The following is a 16,494-nucleotide window of genomic DNA, read 5'->3' as shown; positions in this document are numbered from 1 at the left end:
ATTCACTCGACTACTGCGATGACAGAGACATACACCGCTGATCAGATCAAGGACCTCATCAAGGACGACGATCGAGTTCAACTCGCAGGTACGGCTCTATCTCGTTTCCGCGATTAAGCGCTCGTTCACATCTCTCTTTCGTGTGGGCTCTCTCTGCAGGTGTCGACGTTGATGGGATCCTCCGAGGCAAATTCATGGCCAAGGACAAGTTCCTCTCCTCCCTCGACACCGGTAAGTCTCTCCCTTTGAGTTTGACCTGTTCTTCCCCACCTAATCGTTTTCCTTTCGTCCTCTCTGCCCCTTTCAGGTTTCGGTTTCTGTTCAGTCGTCTTCGGGTGGGACACCCACGACTCGCCCTATCAACCCGAACTGAAAATCTCGAACCTCTCGAACGGATACCGCGATTTGGTTGCGAAAATCGATTTGAACTCTTATCGACGAACGAATGCGACTGCTCAGCTCCCAAGCTTCCCCTTCTTCCTCGTTACGTTCATGGATCCTGAGTCTGGTGAAGGACTGCATGCGTGCCCGAGGGCCACGTTGAGCAAGGTCGTGAAGAAACTTGAGGATGAAGGGCTATCAGCTTTCGCAGGTGCAGAGGTAAACTTCCTTCTCGCTGCGTATACCGTTCGTATTGTAAATGACTGACACGTCTCACTCGCTCCAGTATGAATTCTTCCAATTCCGCGAAACGCCTACTTCAATCTACGAGAAAGATTTCCATAACCTCGAACCTCTCACGAAAGGCATGCACGGTTACTCTCTCCTTCGTCCTCAGCTCAACAATGTTTACTTTCACGACTTGTGGGACAACTGTAAATCTTTCGGAATTCCTCTCGAAGGTAAGTCTTCACAACTCACTCTTTCCAGGTTCGATGCTCAAAGCTGAGAAATGCTCTGCGAACCAGGTCATCACACCGAAACTGGCCCTGGAGTGTTCGAATCCGCATTAGCTTATCAACCCGTCCTTCGCATGGCCGACAATGCTCAACTATTCAAATACGTCGCGAAAACTACCGGACTTTCTCATGGAATCCTCCCTACCTTCATGGCGAAACCCTACGCCGATCAACCTGGTTGTTCAGGTCACGTTCATATCAGCTTGAGGGATAAGGAGGGTCGCAACGTATTTGCGGTTGGACCGGAAGACTTGAAAGAAGGAAGAAAAGATGCGAAATACGAAGACACGAAGAGGATCAGTAAAGAGGCTGAGTGGTTCTTGGCTGGAGTGCTTGAGGGTTTACCCGATATTATGCCTTGTCTCGTCCCTACCATCAACGGGTGAGCTCCCGTCTCTCACTGCTCGCTCAAGTTTGATCTTCGAGCTGATTTCAAGCTTGCCTCGCCTCGAAAGGTACAAACGTCTCGTGGAATCGTTCTGGGCACCTACATCAGTATCTTACGCCTATGAGAACCGAGTCGCTTCAGTTCGTATCATCAGTCCCCCTATGGCTGATCCGAAGAGTACTCGCTTGGAAGTTCGAGTTCCTGGTGCCGATGTCAGTTCACTTCCCCTACTTCATTCTTCGCGATTCGGCATGTCCTGACGAGCGAATGAGAATGCAGATGAACCCTTATATCGTGTTCTCGGCGGTGTTGGGCTTGGGGTTACGAGGAATCAAAAACAAGATTGAATTGACCCGACCTCCGATCAGTACGAAGGGATTGAGTGATGGTTCAGCTGCTTCCGAGGTAAACACTCCTCAATTTAACCACCTCTTCGTCACAAGGTGGCTGACCTAGTCTCGAGCCGAACAGATCAAACTCGAAAGGTTACCGAAAAGTCTATTGTCGGCCACCGAACGATTTATGGCTCCTACTTCGCTCGCTCGCGAGGTACTTGGAGACGAATTTGTAGATCATTATGGTGCTACTCGAGTGCGTGACCTTTCCTCTCTTACCGTTTATTCGCGAGAAGCTGACAATCTCGATATCGCGTTCTCTAGCTCAACGAATGGAACGTCTTCAGTCAAGCTGTAACGGACTGGGAGCTCAAGAGGTATCTCGAATTGGCATAGAAACCCGCTGTAACTTGTAATTTAACGGGTGGGCAGCAAAAAACGATGTCTTGAGAACCGTAGACCCGGGACGGGTTGCCTGTTAGTTCGTGAGACGAGAGCGTACTCGAGCACGAGACGAGCCTTTACGCTTTGGAAGACGGACTCGCAGGAGAGCTCGGTAGCAGGGGAGGAGAGCGAAACGTTGAGCTTTGACGGCCGGAGTACATTGTATCCCGTTTCTCGCTGTTTGACACGCAGGAGTCTGAGGAGCTCAAGGTTCCGAGTGGCAGGCAGAGCGACAAAGAGAATGAACTGCACGATTGGGAACGAAGGAAGAGAACAAGGCCAGAATCGGCAGCGATTTCCCTGGATACTCCACGGGCCAGCGGAGGACTGTCCTCTCTGTTTTTCGATGGTCACTCACAATCTCTCAAGTGCCCTATCTAGAAGCGAACACGATCGCACGTGTCTCCCGAGTTTTGCGGTCCTTGCCCGTTTCTTTCCACTCTGATGCGCGGATGTCAAAGAAGCTGCCGCCTTATCATCCAGCACAGAGCAACTGGTACGCGGCAGAAGTCAGCTACTATTCTCCGCTGCTCTCGGCAGGCCAGGCTCGACAGGAAGCGAAGGAATGGGTTGCAAAGTAAAACGGTAAAGAAAGTACAACAACTGATTGTAAAAACGACGATCACGAGAAACGCGGAAGCACGGAGACATCGACCAAACCGTGACTCGGAGAGCGGGACACTCTCCTCTCCTTCTTTCTTCTCCTCCTTCTCCTCTCTTCCTTCGAATTCCCTTGAACGGCACCTCGACCGCCTACCTCTTTCCATACATCTTTTTCGGCTTGGGCACTTGGTAGACGTCGATCAGCCAGCGTTCCCACTTCTCTCTCTGTTCGGGGGTCCCTTCGAATCGGAAAAAAATCTGTTTGATCTCGCTGAAGCCTAAATGGAGAGACTCGAGTCAGTTCAACTGCCTCGAGCGAACACGAGGCAGATCAAAGGTGGAGAGACGACTCACCTTCCTGAAGCGTGGGTTTCTGGAACCCTTTGACGTAGTTTTCGAATGCGATCTGAGGTAAAAGTTCCCTCTTTTTTCCATTTCCTGGATCGACCGCTTCGTAGCTCGCTCGATAGACAGAGTTGTGCATACAGAGCTCTTTCGAAGCGGTGAAGAGGAAACAACGAGCTTTGACTTTAGGGAATTCGGATCGAAGGATCGAGAGGTAGACGTCACGAGTCGCGGCAGCGGGAGAGGTGTTGTCGATAATGCAGGACTTTGGAGACGGAGACGAAAGGGTTTCGCGGAGGAGTCGGACACATGCGTCACGAGTGCGAAGAGTATCTTGGTTCTGCAGAATCGAGGGACTCTGTGGTCAGTTTCCTTCTGCCTGCGCAAGCATTGGATGAACGATCTGAGAGCTCACGATGTGAACGTAACCTTTCGGTTGGAAGTGTTTCGCGTAGAAAGAGGTCTTCCCAGCTCCGGGAGAACCGACAAAGATCACAACGTCCAACGGTTCATCGTCAAACTCGGAATCACGTCGAGGAAGGAGTGGAGTCGAGGTAGGCGTGAAGAGAGGGACTACAGGATGACACAGTCAAGAGTAAGAGCCTATGTCACGGACATTTGAATGGATCACTCACGCGAATGATCGTAAAGTTTCGAATTGAAACCGCTCAAGGTGAAGCTTTTCGAGACGGCAGCACCCTTGAAGTACTCCTCCGGAGTGAAGAATGGCAAATTGCAATTCATGGCGAATTCTGTCCAGGACGAAAGTCAGATCAGGACGAGTTCGACGAGATCGCAAGAAGGGAAAGGAGCTTACTTCGATCGGTATCGGCGTGATCAGCAGCTCTCCCAGCAGCATCTCCGACATAGAACGAGTTTTCATAGTCTAGTATGAAGAGATATCGGCGTCAACATTGCGACCATAGAACGAGGGGATTGAACGAACCAATCTCAAGACCTCCATTGTGTTTCTCAACGAAGACATCCCACATTCCCGTCGCAGGTTTTCGGTAGATGTTACGATCAAGCGCAGCAAAGACGCGTAGAGGTACGTCCAAGTGACGAGCGAGTAGAGGTAATTTGTCCTGAAACGATTTCTGTTGTTTCGGATTGCCAGCTTGATTCGAGATCAATAGAATCGAGTATCTGTCGCGCGAGCGGGAGCCAGTCAGTATAGATGCTATGCGTCGATCGAAGACAGACTCACCCTTGATCGTGTACAGCTCGGAGTTTGGCTTTGACTTCAGGGGACCAAAGTTTCCAATCTTCTTTGTCTTTCGGGAATTTGTTGCCAGATTTCGGAACGATCAAGGTACCATCCATGTCTGAGCGACGGATAGGGTCAGTTGTTTGTCTACGAGTGGCTCAGAGCAAGGTAGACTCACCGAAAGCGGCGATCTTGTTTGAAGGTTTCGGATCTTCGAATGCGAAATGACAACAGCCTTTATCCGTCATCGACTTGCCAAAGAATTCGATAGGGATCTTTGGAGGAGGTTCCTTGCCGAAGATCGGGGCCATCTTGACTTGCTTAGGAGCAGATGGACCCGGATTTGCGTCGGAGAGAGATCGCTTGTTCGGAGCTGAATTGACCATGGGAGCGAGTGAGGACGGCCTCAATCGAGTCGGAGATAGCTGCTTACCTCCTACCATCGTCTCCCGAGTATGGTCTGAGAGACTGGGTGGTGGAAAGAGGAAGAGGAGCGAACGTCAGGAATCTTCCTCTCTCCCTTCACTTCAGCATCTGAGATCCGCCAGCCGCGTTCACGAGAAGTTACATTCGATACCTACAGCTCCACACTCTCGATACGACCGCAAACGACTACAAAACAGCCGTCATCATTTTCATCTCCGAATCGCATTCACCCGCCGATGTCTCGTCCTGAATCTCTAGTAACGGTCGATAAAGAAGCATATATCGATCAAACACGTGGAGGGGCTGTCTCGGAGGCAACCGTTGAGGTGATCGTCCTCGAAGATACTCTTTCCGAAACCGACCCCTCGCCGACTATCGAGTCTAGTCCACCGTACCCTCAAACTCTTACGGAACGGTCGAAATACGTAAGAGAACCGAAGGACGGGAAGAAAGGTACCAAAGTTACGGCTTTTCAGTGGAGGGTGAGCCAGTTTCCCTTCTTTCGAACTAGCTCTCTTTCACCGCTAACTCCTCAATGCGGTCGGCCAGTTGTACGATCTGTTACTGCAAGTACCACCTGGAAAAGTCTCGACCTATGGACAACTGTCTTCGATCTTGTCATCATCTCCTCGAGCGGGTAAATTCTATCGTGTTTCCATTCTCCCTTGCTCCGAGTGCTGACAACCTTAGATCCAACAGTCGGATCGGCTTTACGAAACAACCCATTCGCTCCTTTCGTTCCCTGTCATCGAATCATCGCGACGAACGGTTACATCGGTGGATTCTCCGGAGAATGGAACAAGAAACCTTCGTCGAAGAAGTGGTCGAATGTCTCGCGAGGGAAGGCCGACACGATCGAGCAGGGACCAAAAGTTTCGCAGAAGCTTCAGCTGTTGTTGGGTGAGGGTGTCAAATTCGATGCGAAGGGATTTTTAAAAGACAAAACCTGTTGGTGGAAGGGAGTCTGAGCCCAAACACGTCTACTCTCTCTAGCAGCTGCGCATCCACTCTCTCGCAACCGTTTACTTCATTCGTTCTGTATCACTAGGTTTTCTGTTGTTGCTCAATCCGAAAGTTGTCAGTTTGATTCTCGAAAAGTCGTTTTCTCAGCGCATGCTTCTCAATCGTACATCTCTCAACAGCGAACACCAGCAGGTAGAGAAGAGCGATCGAAAGATCGAGATACTTTAGACATAAGATGAGGGTAGTAAGAGGAAGTTTGCTACAGGGTCGTAAAACTGTCGTGAGAGGAACAGCATGCGTTATTCAGGTAAGGTAAGTAAGTAACAAGACGGTTCTCAAGAGAGAGAGGGGTAATAGAACGAAAATGATGGTAATAAAGTCGACTAGCGACGTGAGGACAAGGGGAAAGATGCAAATGAAACGAAGTAGTCTCGTCGAGGGTGAATCGATCGAGAATGAGTGAATGAACAAACAACATAGAGGGGCACTGAAAATAGATGAAGAGAGAGAGAAAAGAACCGCCGACGCCGTAGCGTCAATCCCGAGAACCCCGAAGATGATATGAAAGAGGAAGTAAGGGTCGTGAATCGCGAATCTATGGTCGTCGAGAGTAGACGGAGGCGAGCCAAGGATGTCTTCGGATTTGAGAGATCGTGATTCGGTTTGCGACATCGACTTCCAGACAGGATCGCATCAGGTGTTCCACTTCGAGCGAGAGACGAACTTTCGGTCGCGACGTTTTACCGATCTTGGCGGCTTCAGCGTCGGAGAAGGGACATTCGCCAGTGACGAGAATCGAGAGAAGGACTCCGAGCGACCAAACTTCGGAAGGAGGTGCTTGGTAAGCTTCACCTCGAAGGATTTCGGCGGAAGCGAAGGACTGCAGAAAGGGATCGGAGTCAGTCTCATCGTCCACTTGCGCGCGAAGGAAAGAAGACGAGATCGGCTCACGGTAGTTCCATGGAATCGATGGTAAAGGGGAGCAGGTTGACGAGGATCAAAGATGACAGCAGAGCCGAAATCGATGAGCTTGACCTTGAAGTCGTTCGAGATGACAATGTTTTCGTCCTTGATATCCCGATGGCAGATTCCGATTTGGCCGAGAGCGTAGACAATCTCGACGATTTGCGCGAAGACGTACTTTGCGGTCGAATTGTCGAATCTGCTGTGTTGTTCGATACATCTGCGAAGAGGAAGACCGGAGGTGTCAGACAAGGTCATCCCTGGGAGTGAGAAGCAGGAATGGAGAGACGTACTCAAAGAGATCGCACGAGCTCCGTCGTTCCATGGGAGCTGGTCTCGGAGGAGAGAGCGCGGGAGATGTAGGAGGTAGGGGAGAGGATGGGAGTGTCGGCGAGGACGTCGGACTCAGGTTCTTGGGCGAATCGGTGTAGCGAGGTTGAGGTTGAGGTTGAGCTTGCATCGAGGAAGCGGTGAGAGCGGGAAGGTCTGAAGGTCCGGATCGAGAGATCATGTCCTTCTCGGGACATTGCCAGGGAGATCCGTGATGTTCCATAACCTAGAGGGAAAGAGAGGAGAACGGTGTCAGCGACCGACACTCTGGTAGGTAGGACAGTAATGGAAGAGAACGCACGAGATAGAAGTATTTGTCGTCTTCGAAAAGGTCGATGAAAGCGACGACTCCTTCGTGTCGAATACTCCTGAGGACGAAGGCCTCCATCGGTACGAGCTTGGGACCGGGAGGTTGAGTCAAACCAGGCGTTTCTCCCCACGATCTCGATTTCACCCAGCCGTGCGCAGGAATTTTCGCGCGTTCGATGAACTTGACTGCGACGGAGAGATGGTCCGAGACGCGATCAGCTCGAACGACGAAACCGAAACCTCCCGAACCGAGTTCTTCGCGGAGGTGGTACGAAGATTCGAAAAGAGGGTGGAGACGATGGTGAAGGAGAGCACGACCGGAAACTGTTGTCGGTTGCGGCGAAGGCGAAGGAGGAAGGGGAAGAGACGAAGAGGCAGGGTGAAGCTCAGAGTGATCGGAGTAAGGAGGGGTGAGAGGAGGAGTGAGAGGCATGACTGGCGACCTCAGACTCGCGGCCTTGCCCATTTTCGAAGGAAGTTTGCCGTTCGACGTCGGCGGTGTGTCAATGTTGAGGAGACCGAGAGAGCGAGCGCCAACTTGGGAAGGAAGAGTTCGCGACATTGGAGGAGTGGCGAAAGCGTCGACCATGTCAGTGTCGGAAGTGGAAGGAGTCGGAAGTCCGCACATCGAGGGAGTGTTGGGAGTCAAAGGAGTCGCAGGAGAGGTGAAGGGGTAGGCTGATCGGGGGACCGAAGAATCTTTCGCCACACCATTCGAAGTAACGGCGAAGAAGGGAGGTGTCGGTAAAGGAGCGGTGGAACCGGAAGCGAGTGCCATCGAGACGGGTCTTCCTTTGTCCAATCGAGATTGAGAGAAGCTGGGAGTCGTGAAGGTGAGAGGTAGTCGAACAGCGGTGTTGTCCGTCATGATTGCTGACTAGTTTGTGCGAAGGTGGTCAAGAACTAGAAATGGCAGAGGAGGAGTCGAACTGGCATCAGCTATCATCCGAGAGAGAGAGAAAAGACGGGAAGGGTACGTACCTCTAACTTAGACCGAGACGCTTGATTAAAGAGACGAGCGGACTAGTTGAGTGAAAGTCGAGAGAGAGCCGTGCGTCGAAGTGATTCTTGCGGAGTTTCTTGACGAGGGGTGTAGGCTACAGACAGGGAAGTGAAGGAGAAGCCAAGTGGTGTAGGTTGGCGATAGTAGCAAGAAGAAAGGAGAGGGAGTAAGGAGAGGGAGGGGAATTCCATCAGGAAATGGACTGAGGGGGGAACCGTTCAACATCGAGAAAAAACAAGCGCTTACCGGTCCAACGACGGCACGCACGTTTCAATCTCGACGTTCCTTATGGCAGGGTCGAATGTATTCGCGGATAAGGAGGTGAGGGTAATCTACTGGCAGGAAAGTACTCGAATGGGTGTCGAAGCAGGCAGGATTCGTTCGCTTCACTCGTTTATCTGTTGCCGGCACACCAAGTAGAGCTAAGCGACGTCAGTTCCGGCTCTGTCTCGTGAATCAATGCCCACGAACGGGAGATAATTGCAGGATCCAGCGAAAAAGCTTCGCTCGGTTCTCCTGCTACTTGAATTCCCTTCCGCCTAATTCACGACCTTCTCAGGGAAAACGCGACACTCACAGCTTACTTGCGTTATCGTCGTCGTACTCAACCACTTCACTTGAGGGGAAACGCGTCCGACGAGGTTGACTGAATGTTGTTGCCTTTGTTCAGGTGGACGGCTCTGAGTTTGAGGAGACTTTGAATGAGTGATCGAGTGCAGAGGCAGAGGAGACGAGAAGGGAGGTCTTCTGCGTGTTGTGGGAGTGTGAGGAGAGAGTTTTCGTCGCAGAATGCAGAGGTGTCGATCGAAGCCAAGGGGGAGTCGAATCGAGGGTTCAAAATCTCAAAAATGCAACGTTTCGAAGTGCCTTGTCGACCGAAAATCCTCTTCCAAAGAAGGTGTCGACTTTGCGGGGTCTGGAACAAAAGAACACAATGTCGAAGGAAGAAAGGGAAGCGAAAAGGAGGAAAGAAAGGGAAGGAAGGAAGGCGACTGCACCTCTGCGACCCGCCGACATCCAGAGACACAAGAATACATATTTAGAGTGTTCGTAAACGAGCGAGAGAATCTGAGAGATCCCGAATTAGAGAGCTCCTCGGAAGAGAAGAGAGAACTCGAGCTCAAAGTTCAGCCGCTCGAGCCTTCCTCGTTCTCGAATTTGTTCCTCACGAACGTGGAATTTTTCTCTCAAACTTTATTTTGACATTTTGCGAAACGAAGTCGAAATTCACAATGTAGAGAGCAATTACAGTACTGTACCGCACCGTTCAACGGGTAGACAGTAGGCCGGGCCGTAGACCGGCGGATTCAAGTTCACGATCATTCGTTTCCGACGGGGGCTCAAATTCGAGGTGCTCCGTCGAAACGAGAGTCAATGATCAAGTCACGATAGATGAGCTTGGTAGACGGCGAAAAAAAGAAAAAAGAGGGAGAGGAGATTGAGCATCGCGGCTCGGTCTGAAGGAGTCGTCGCCGCTCTGCGTGGCGAATTTGCATCGAACAGAAGGATCGATCACACCGCTTGTGCGAGTCGATAGCGACAAAGTCAAGCACTACAGGTGTAGCTTTAGCTGTACAGTACGGAACGTCGATAGCGTTCAATGTGAAGTTGTTCCCCCCGACTTCTAGTTCGAAATACGCGCAGGAAGAAAGGAAAGAGAAACCGAAACAAGATCTCGCTTCCGATGAGAGACACTCTTCGATGTTCGACTGTACCACCTCGCTCACTGCTGTATGACGGAAGAAAGAACGACTGTATGTACAGTTCACGAAAAAAGCGACAACAAACGAGAAGGAAAAAGAAGGGGAAAAGTCTACAGCAAGTTTTACAATTCGACTCCGGAATCGTCATCTCTTGAACCTAAACCAGCTGCGCGACGTGCTAAGCTAGTCAAAGCATCTACGAGCAGATCCTTTGCCTCGTCCAAGTCAATCGATCCATCTTCAACGGTTGAAGTCTCGAGGTTGCGGAAGACATTGTCAGCGAGAAGTTGTCGGACCGCGAGAGCTTGAGAATGCACTTTGAGGTTGACTTTGTCGAAGAGAGGCGAAGGAGTCGAGGTGGGGGATGGAGGAGGAGAAGGGTAGGCGGAACGATCGGAAAGAAGGTCCAAGTTCTCACGACGTAGGACGAGCCATGCTAGAGTGGTTGCGGCGAGGTGATCGACAGCATTCAAAGCCGAATGGAGAGGAGGGAAGGAGGCGACGAGATCGGTAGGAAGGGAGGGAAGAAGTAGGCGGCAAAGAGGGGCGGCGGAAGCGAATCGGCTGAACGGTCCTCCTTGTTTCGCTTCGGTGAGCAGCGTGTTGATGCAGGCTTTCGCAATGATACGAGATTTGTCGGCGGAGTCCTCCTCCTCCTCAGGAACCGAGAACGTGTCGAGAATTGCGCGAGTCATCACCGCGAGACTTCGAACTTCAGACCCCTCAACGGAGGACTTCAAGACAACGTCGACCGTCTCCTCCAGGTCGCCATTCTTGGTAAGCAAGCGGAGTTTCTCCTTCGAGGGTATGGCGGTGGCAGTGTGAGGAGGGCAAGTCGAATCAACGACCGAAGTGAAGATCTTGTTCCAAACGTCCTCGAGAGCGTCGCAGCACGCCGCATCGGCGATTCGAAGAAGAGGAACGGTATCATGTGGTGCGGCAAAGTCGTCGTCCGACCGCTCAGGCGAAAGTGTAGGGTCGAGGAGGAGTCGAACCGTTTCGAAATCGGCGTCGAGTGCAACTTCAACGAAAGAATCCGAGGGGTTGACCGAGTCGTTCCTCTTGCGCTGAGACGAGACCGTGCTCCAAAGACTTTGAGCCCATCGGACGTGGCCGCGAGAGAGGAGATGAGTCGAGAGGAGTGCCGAGACAGCGGGAAGGGAAGTCGAAGCGGTCACTTGCGGCCAAGACGGCGATCGAGAAAAGTTTGATAGATGAAGGAAAGTGTAGAGTCGAGATAGATGGGATAATTCGGAGCCGACCGTCGCTTCGATTTCGGCGATTCGGATCCAGGCGACGGCCTTCTCGACGTTCTCCTCCGAGGGAATCGCTCCTTCCTTAGTCGACCAGCTCAACCCGACTTGCGATGCGAAGAACCAGGTGATCGCTTCTGCGACAAGGTGGAAAACGAGGGAGAGCGAAGAAGGTGCATTGACGAGATTGGGTAAGTCCTTTCTTGCATCGAGGGCGTTCACTTTCGAGATAGAGTAAGTCGAAGAGCTCGAGGTGGGGACGGAGGCCGCGAGTGAGGAGAGGGCTCGGGAACGACGCGAGTCGGATCGCGGAGGAGAGGAGGCAGGAGATTTCAGTAGTGGGTAAACGACGCAGACGAGCGAAACGATGATGGAGGCGAGACCGAGGGCGACGAGACCGGTGAGGAGAGAAGGGTGAACCGAGTCGAAGAGTGGACCTTGACTTGCCGAGACGAGAGAACGACGGGCGAGACGACTCGTCCAGGCACTGCCGACGACTGCACTGGCTTCTTCGGCTGTCGCTGTTGCCGTACTCCAGTCGTACCCGATTCCTCCTGCGAAACTGAGACCCATGAACGAGGCGAGAAGAACTCGAGGAGGTTGAGCGCCGTAAGATTGGTATTGCGCAGGATCGACAACGAGGGCGGCAGGCGACACTGAATGATCGTCGGAGGATACTGGCGAAGGAGGGAAAGTATGAGTCGCAGCAGGGTGAGAAGCGGTGATGCTCTCGAGGTGAGCAGCGTTGAGAGCTTGAATGTGACGATATTCGGACGTGAGAGGAGGCGAGATTTGCTGAGAAGGAAGGGAGACGGTCGAACCTCGCATGTCGTTGGCGACCATAGATTTCGTCTTGACGGGTGGAGAAGCGTCTTTCTTCGTAGGCGCGCCACGTTTCTTCGGGGCTGCCGCCTTCTTCCCCTTCGGGACAGTTGGTTCAGTCTTTTCGTCCTCTTCCTCTTCGTCGACTTCTCCGTCTCCGCTGCCTTCGTCGTCGCCTTCCCCTTCCTCCCTTTCGTTTTCGCGTTCCTTGACTCGTTCCGCTTCTCGTTCGTCTCGTCTCTTTTCGAATTCAGCGACGAGTTGTTCTCCGCCCCCGACCATCGTCTTGACCATTTCTTTCAACATCTCGAGGTCCTCATTGTGCGATTCGCGAGCGAAGCGAAGGTAGTCGATGTATTCGATAGCTTTGTTGAGAATGACTCCTTTCGACAAGGTCTTGGCGGGCGTGACTCCGTCTACGAGACCTTGGGGGGCAACGGTAGCGACACTTGAAGGGAGAGTGAACTGAGACGCCTTGCGCTTCGAGACAGGCATCTATCGACAAGCGCACAAATCGTCAGAAGAAGACTCCCCATTGCCGGTGAAGAAAGGTCCAGCGTACAGAAGGTAGCGGCTTGAGATGCCTCAAGGCGGGAATCGTATCTCGTAGCGTCGCGAGAGCGTTGTTGATGCTGTTGCGATACTTCTGCTCGACCGCGTCTAGTTTCGTTTGCGAGGTTTAGATTCACTTTGCTTCTCAGGGCAGAAAGTGAAGGGTAGAACGTACTGTGACCTCGTTCGGCAGCCTTCTTGCGCTTCCCTCCAGCAGCTGACTTGTCCTCGTTGCCCAGCGAGAAGGTCGACGATGCAATTCGTTTCCCCTTTCCTTGAGCAGTGCTCGAAGCGACGTTGACAGGTTTCGGTAAAAGTTGATACGTAGCTGGACAAGAAGTATGACTTAGTGATGCCGTCAAGATGAGAGTGGTTTGTGAAGCTTACGAGGATTGTAGACGTTGACATTCGAAATGCCAGCGTTGGCAATCAGCTCAACCGGACTTCTCGCTTTTACTTTCCTTTCCGTGACCGCCTGTTGTACCGTACGAGACTGAATCGAAGGGTTCGAGGAGAGTTGCTGATAGGTGTCCGGCTTGACGGCGAAGGCAGTCGGAGCGTAAGAAGACGAGTGCTGCGGCTGAGACTGAGCTACGAGACCAGCGGTCTCGGCCAAGGTGACGCGTCGCCGTTTTGAAGTGGCAAAGTCTTGATCGAGGTAAGAGCCGGGGGGGAGAGAGGAGGGAGAAGCGCCGGACGAGATCGAAGGATTACGGGAAGGAGTGGGATACGATTGACCGACTGATTGAGCCGCCTGGTTCGGAGCGAGATACTGCGAAGGATAACGCGGCAACGAGGGGTTTGAGTGAAGCTGAGGATGGTAATTGCTCGTATGCGGTAGGGTTTGAGGGGGAGAAGTTGTATTCGAAGGAGGGGAGAGGCCTTGGAACGGAAGTTGGGAGATTCGAGCTTGTTGCTGATTCGGGAAGATTCCTTGTAGTCCAGAGGTGTCAAAGTCGCACACCAACGAACCTCCAAAGTCGAACGGAGGAGAGTCACCTCCGATCGAACCACTCCCGCTCGGGGCGGTGAATATCGAATTCAAGTCAAAGTCCATCCCTGTACCCGTTCCTCCGAAGCTCGTATTGCCCGTCGTGTACCCAGTCGAGGAGGCGTAGGAGAGACTGCCCTGAGGCGAACTCGCCGATTCGGAATAAGTCGAACCATCGTAAGTTCCACCGCTCGCGATCCTCGAGTTGCTACCTCCATATACATCCTGTCCACCTCCCTGTACGTTCGTAGAGTAAGGCGGGAACGGTTCAGCTGCGAAAATGTCGAGTAATTGGTCGTCGTACGATCCTCTATTTTGATCAAGGAAGTTCGTCGGGTCGGGCGGTGGAGTCTGCCAATGCGAGTCGAGGGCACCATTGGTGCTGTAACTCGTCATGGTGAAAGCGGCGAGGGTTGTATGGTGAGAGGAGATGAGAGAGAAGGAAAAGATTACGACACAGCCTTTCCTCGAATTTCGCATCGTTCGACACCGCAAAAAAACATGGAAAACGCGGTATGTTCTACGGATCCTGAAACAGTGCATGAATCGAATACGTTCGCGACACGAAACAGCATATTTACAGGTCTGCAACAAAACTTGAACAAAACACAAAATTCGATATTCATCCCTTGTTCCTCTCTCTTCTCCGCTCGTTCTCAATCGCGCCTCAGATCCTTTTAGTCAGCATCCCATCCTTCTGTATTCCTGATGAGCTTGTAGTAGAATTTGATCGAACTGAAGTGAGCATCGACATGAATTCTGTGGAGCATGGAATTTTGTTTTCCGTCAGTACGGTTCTCTCAATTCGAGACAGCGACGATAACAGTCTCGTTCGAGGTAGTGGAAAGAATCTCGAATCGAACTCCAGAAGGTAGCGGTAGAAGAGTGAAGCTGAGACTCGCCTTTCGTCGACCGTGTGAAAATTTTTGACCAACTCGAGTGGGCTCGGTAAGAAACGGTAGATGTTACGAGTCAGAGACCAGGTATGTTTGGTATCGGTGTTGGCTACGAGCAGCGGAAGATCCTGATTAGCGAAAGGCAGAGAGGCAGGGCAGGCTCAATTGATCGAGACTTACCGATCATTCCGGACGGCGCCACGACTGAGGAGGGGAAGACGTAACGAGCGCTACCAGCCATCAAGTTCCACGCCGCCCCTTCGGTAGGGGTCAGAGGTGCAGGGTCGATCTCCGATCCAGGTCGTACAGAGAGCTTGACGTGATTCTTACGAGGAGAATCGAGCGATTTTCCATCGTCCTCTTCAAAGGCTGAGAAAGTCATGTTGAGGGAAGCAGCGACGGGTGAGAGGATAGAGGAGATGCGAAAGAGGGTTTCGTTGACGGAAGATAGGAAATCGATGCGGTAGTTGACGGTTGACGTCGAAACTTCGGGGAGAGCGTTACTGTCCGACAATTGAGAGAAGTTTCAGCCGGTATTGTAACGAAGAATGGAAGCAGTAACTCACACTTTAACTCCGCCGTTGATCAGATCGATTGCTTGAGAAGTGCTCAAGAACGATCGCAAAATCGGATCACTCGCGGCTAGTGCTTCTCCCAACTCTTGCCACTTCCTTGAGTTACGAACTTTCTTCGACAAGTCTTTCGGCATGTCGCCATAGTCGGCGGCGCAGTTGAGATAGCTCAACATGGGGTTGCCAGCTTTGAGGTTGACTTTGCTTGGGTTGTCTTCGAGGGCGACTAACAATCTTGCGAGGATTCCGATACCGGTGTGAGGGCCGAGAGGGACAGATGAATGTCCACCTGAGGCGAACGGGGTCAGAAGGCAGCTCAACTGAGGTCGGAGGATACGAGACATTTGTGGCTCACCCTGCGTGAAGACTTCGAGGTCGAGATTGACCGCGCCCTTTTCTGCCACTCCAAATCTAACGAATTTTTGACCGAATGCTTCATCGACTCCCGTGAACCCTTCGTCGAGCACGAGCGCGATCCCATCCTTTCCGTACCGATCCTCGAGTTCATTCGCGAGATACTTTGCCGAACGAGCTCCGCCTATCTCTTCGTCGTATCCGAACGAAGCTATAATTGTTCGATCGGGGGTATAACCTTCGGAGAGTAGCTTGTCGAAAGTCGTGAAGATAGCCGTCAAAGTGTTCTTACAGTCGGCTCCGCCTCGTCCCCAGATCCAGCCATCCGAATCGAGATGAGCAGAGAAGGGTGGGTAGGTCCAGGATTTCTCGGTAGCGGCCGGAACGGGAACCGTGTCCTGGTCTTTCGGGATTCAAAATCGAATTCAGTCGACAAATCCTCTCCATCTGAGTTGAAATAGGGGTACTCACGGGCCATGAGGACGATAGGTTTGCCTTCCATCTTCCCTTTCCAGGTGATCAAGAGACCATACTCTTGCACTTTCTCGACCTGAAGGTTCTCGTAAACTCGCGGATACGTCTGTTCAAGGTATTTGTGCAAGTCGGCGAAGACGGCGAAGCGCGGTTCCTCCGCTGGTATATCTTTCATGTCATCGAAGGATTCCGTGCGCTATGTCAAGGCAACGGAGTGAGCTCGAAACGAAACGGGGGATATGGCAAAACTGGAAACTTACGATTCTAACAGCTCCCTGAAGCCTCTCGATGATGGTTTTCTTGACGTCTTCGGATTCATCCTTCGGATCCCAATTCTCACCCTTGTCGAGTGGATCGACTTGGGCGGGACAAGCGGCCGCATGGTTCGAAAGCGGAGAATCGGTTACTAGAGAAGAATGAGAACACGAGTGACCGAGAGAAGAAGGGACAATCGACGATAGACTGAGAGTCGTCGGGAACGAGAGGTAGAACGCGCAAGGGATCAAGAGGAGGAGCGCGAGAGGGTATCGGTGAGATCGGCTCGATGAGGGAGACTCGTGACTGCTGCTTGGGAGAGGTAGATGACCCACTGCTCTTGGGAACAGGCAATCATCAGCTCTATTCAAGTGATATCTCGAGGGATTCTACTCACTCTGAAGTGT

General features: G+C 52.0%; 6 protein-coding genes across 6 annotated transcripts; 2 read left to right on the top strand and 4 right to left on the bottom strand.

The window, feature by feature from the left end:
* Positions 1–18: 18 nt before the first annotated feature.
* JCM6883_005362 (glutamine synthetase family protein) lies at positions 19–2,018 on the top strand (the record flags this gene model as incomplete). Its single annotated transcript, XM_076632210.1, has 9 exons — positions 19–88; positions 160–231; positions 308–600; positions 668–842; positions 909–1,281; positions 1,355–1,499; positions 1,567–1,692; positions 1,759–1,878; positions 1,947–2,018. The coding sequence occupies 9 exons, from the start codon at positions 19–21 to the stop codon at positions 2,016–2,018; spliced, it is 1,446 nt and encodes a 481-aa protein (XP_076487745.1).
* An 801-nt stretch (positions 2,019–2,819) lies between these two features.
* On the bottom strand, positions 2,820–4,664 carry TPP1 (polynucleotide 3'-phosphatase; the record flags this gene model as incomplete). Its single annotated transcript, XM_076632209.1, has 8 exons — positions 2,820–2,947; positions 3,024–3,354; positions 3,430–3,587; positions 3,650–3,766; positions 3,832–3,900; positions 3,961–4,160; positions 4,222–4,339; positions 4,400–4,664. 8 exons carry the CDS (start codon positions 4,662–4,664, stop codon positions 2,820–2,822), a joined length of 1,386 nt encoding a protein of 461 aa, XP_076487744.1.
* Positions 4,665–4,883: 219 nt separating this feature from the next.
* MGT1 (methylated-DNA--protein-cysteine methyltransferase) lies at positions 4,884–5,615 on the top strand (the record flags this gene model as incomplete). Its single annotated transcript, XM_076632208.1, has 3 exons — positions 4,884–5,129; positions 5,197–5,284; positions 5,347–5,615. The coding sequence occupies 3 exons, from the start codon at positions 4,884–4,886 to the stop codon at positions 5,613–5,615; spliced, it is 603 nt and encodes a 200-aa protein (XP_076487743.1).
* A 590-nt stretch (positions 5,616–6,205) lies between these two features.
* Positions 6,206–8,080, bottom strand: JCM6883_005359 (uncharacterized protein; the record flags this gene model as incomplete). The annotated part of the gene is made up of 4 exons (XM_076632207.1): positions 6,206–6,490; positions 6,562–6,793; positions 6,867–7,129; positions 7,205–8,080. The coding sequence occupies 4 exons, from the start codon at positions 8,078–8,080 to the stop codon at positions 6,206–6,208; spliced, it is 1,656 nt and encodes a 551-aa protein (XP_076487742.1).
* A 1,960-nt stretch (positions 8,081–10,040) lies between these two features.
* On the bottom strand, positions 10,041–13,932 carry JCM6883_005358 (basic helix-loop-helix domain-containing protein; the record flags this gene model as incomplete). Its single annotated transcript, XM_076632206.1, has 4 exons — positions 10,041–12,488; positions 12,556–12,653; positions 12,721–12,873; positions 12,933–13,932. The coding sequence occupies 4 exons, from the start codon at positions 13,930–13,932 to the stop codon at positions 10,041–10,043; spliced, it is 3,699 nt and encodes a 1,232-aa protein (XP_076487741.1).
* Positions 13,933–14,213: 281 nt separating this feature from the next.
* On the bottom strand, positions 14,214–16,445 carry JCM6883_005357 (M20 family metallopeptidase; the record flags this gene model as incomplete). Its single annotated transcript, XM_076632205.1, has 8 exons — positions 14,214–14,295; positions 14,439–14,541; positions 14,613–14,935; positions 14,999–15,293; positions 15,360–15,761; positions 15,830–16,028; positions 16,093–16,372; positions 16,423–16,445. The coding sequence occupies 8 exons, from the start codon at positions 16,443–16,445 to the stop codon at positions 14,214–14,216; spliced, it is 1,707 nt and encodes a 568-aa protein (XP_076487740.1).
* Between the last annotated feature and the right edge of the window lie 49 nt (positions 16,446–16,494).

This window comes from Sporobolomyces salmoneus (genome assembly GCF_050403485.1).
Source record: "Sporobolomyces salmoneus JCM6883 DNA, S_salmoneus_JCM6883_v1_ctg24, whole genome shotgun sequence".
Taxonomy (NCBI): Eukaryota; Fungi; Basidiomycota; class Microbotryomycetes; order Sporidiobolales; family Sporidiobolaceae; genus Sporobolomyces; species Sporobolomyces salmoneus.
This window is presented reverse-complemented; position numbering and strand designations above follow the sequence as displayed.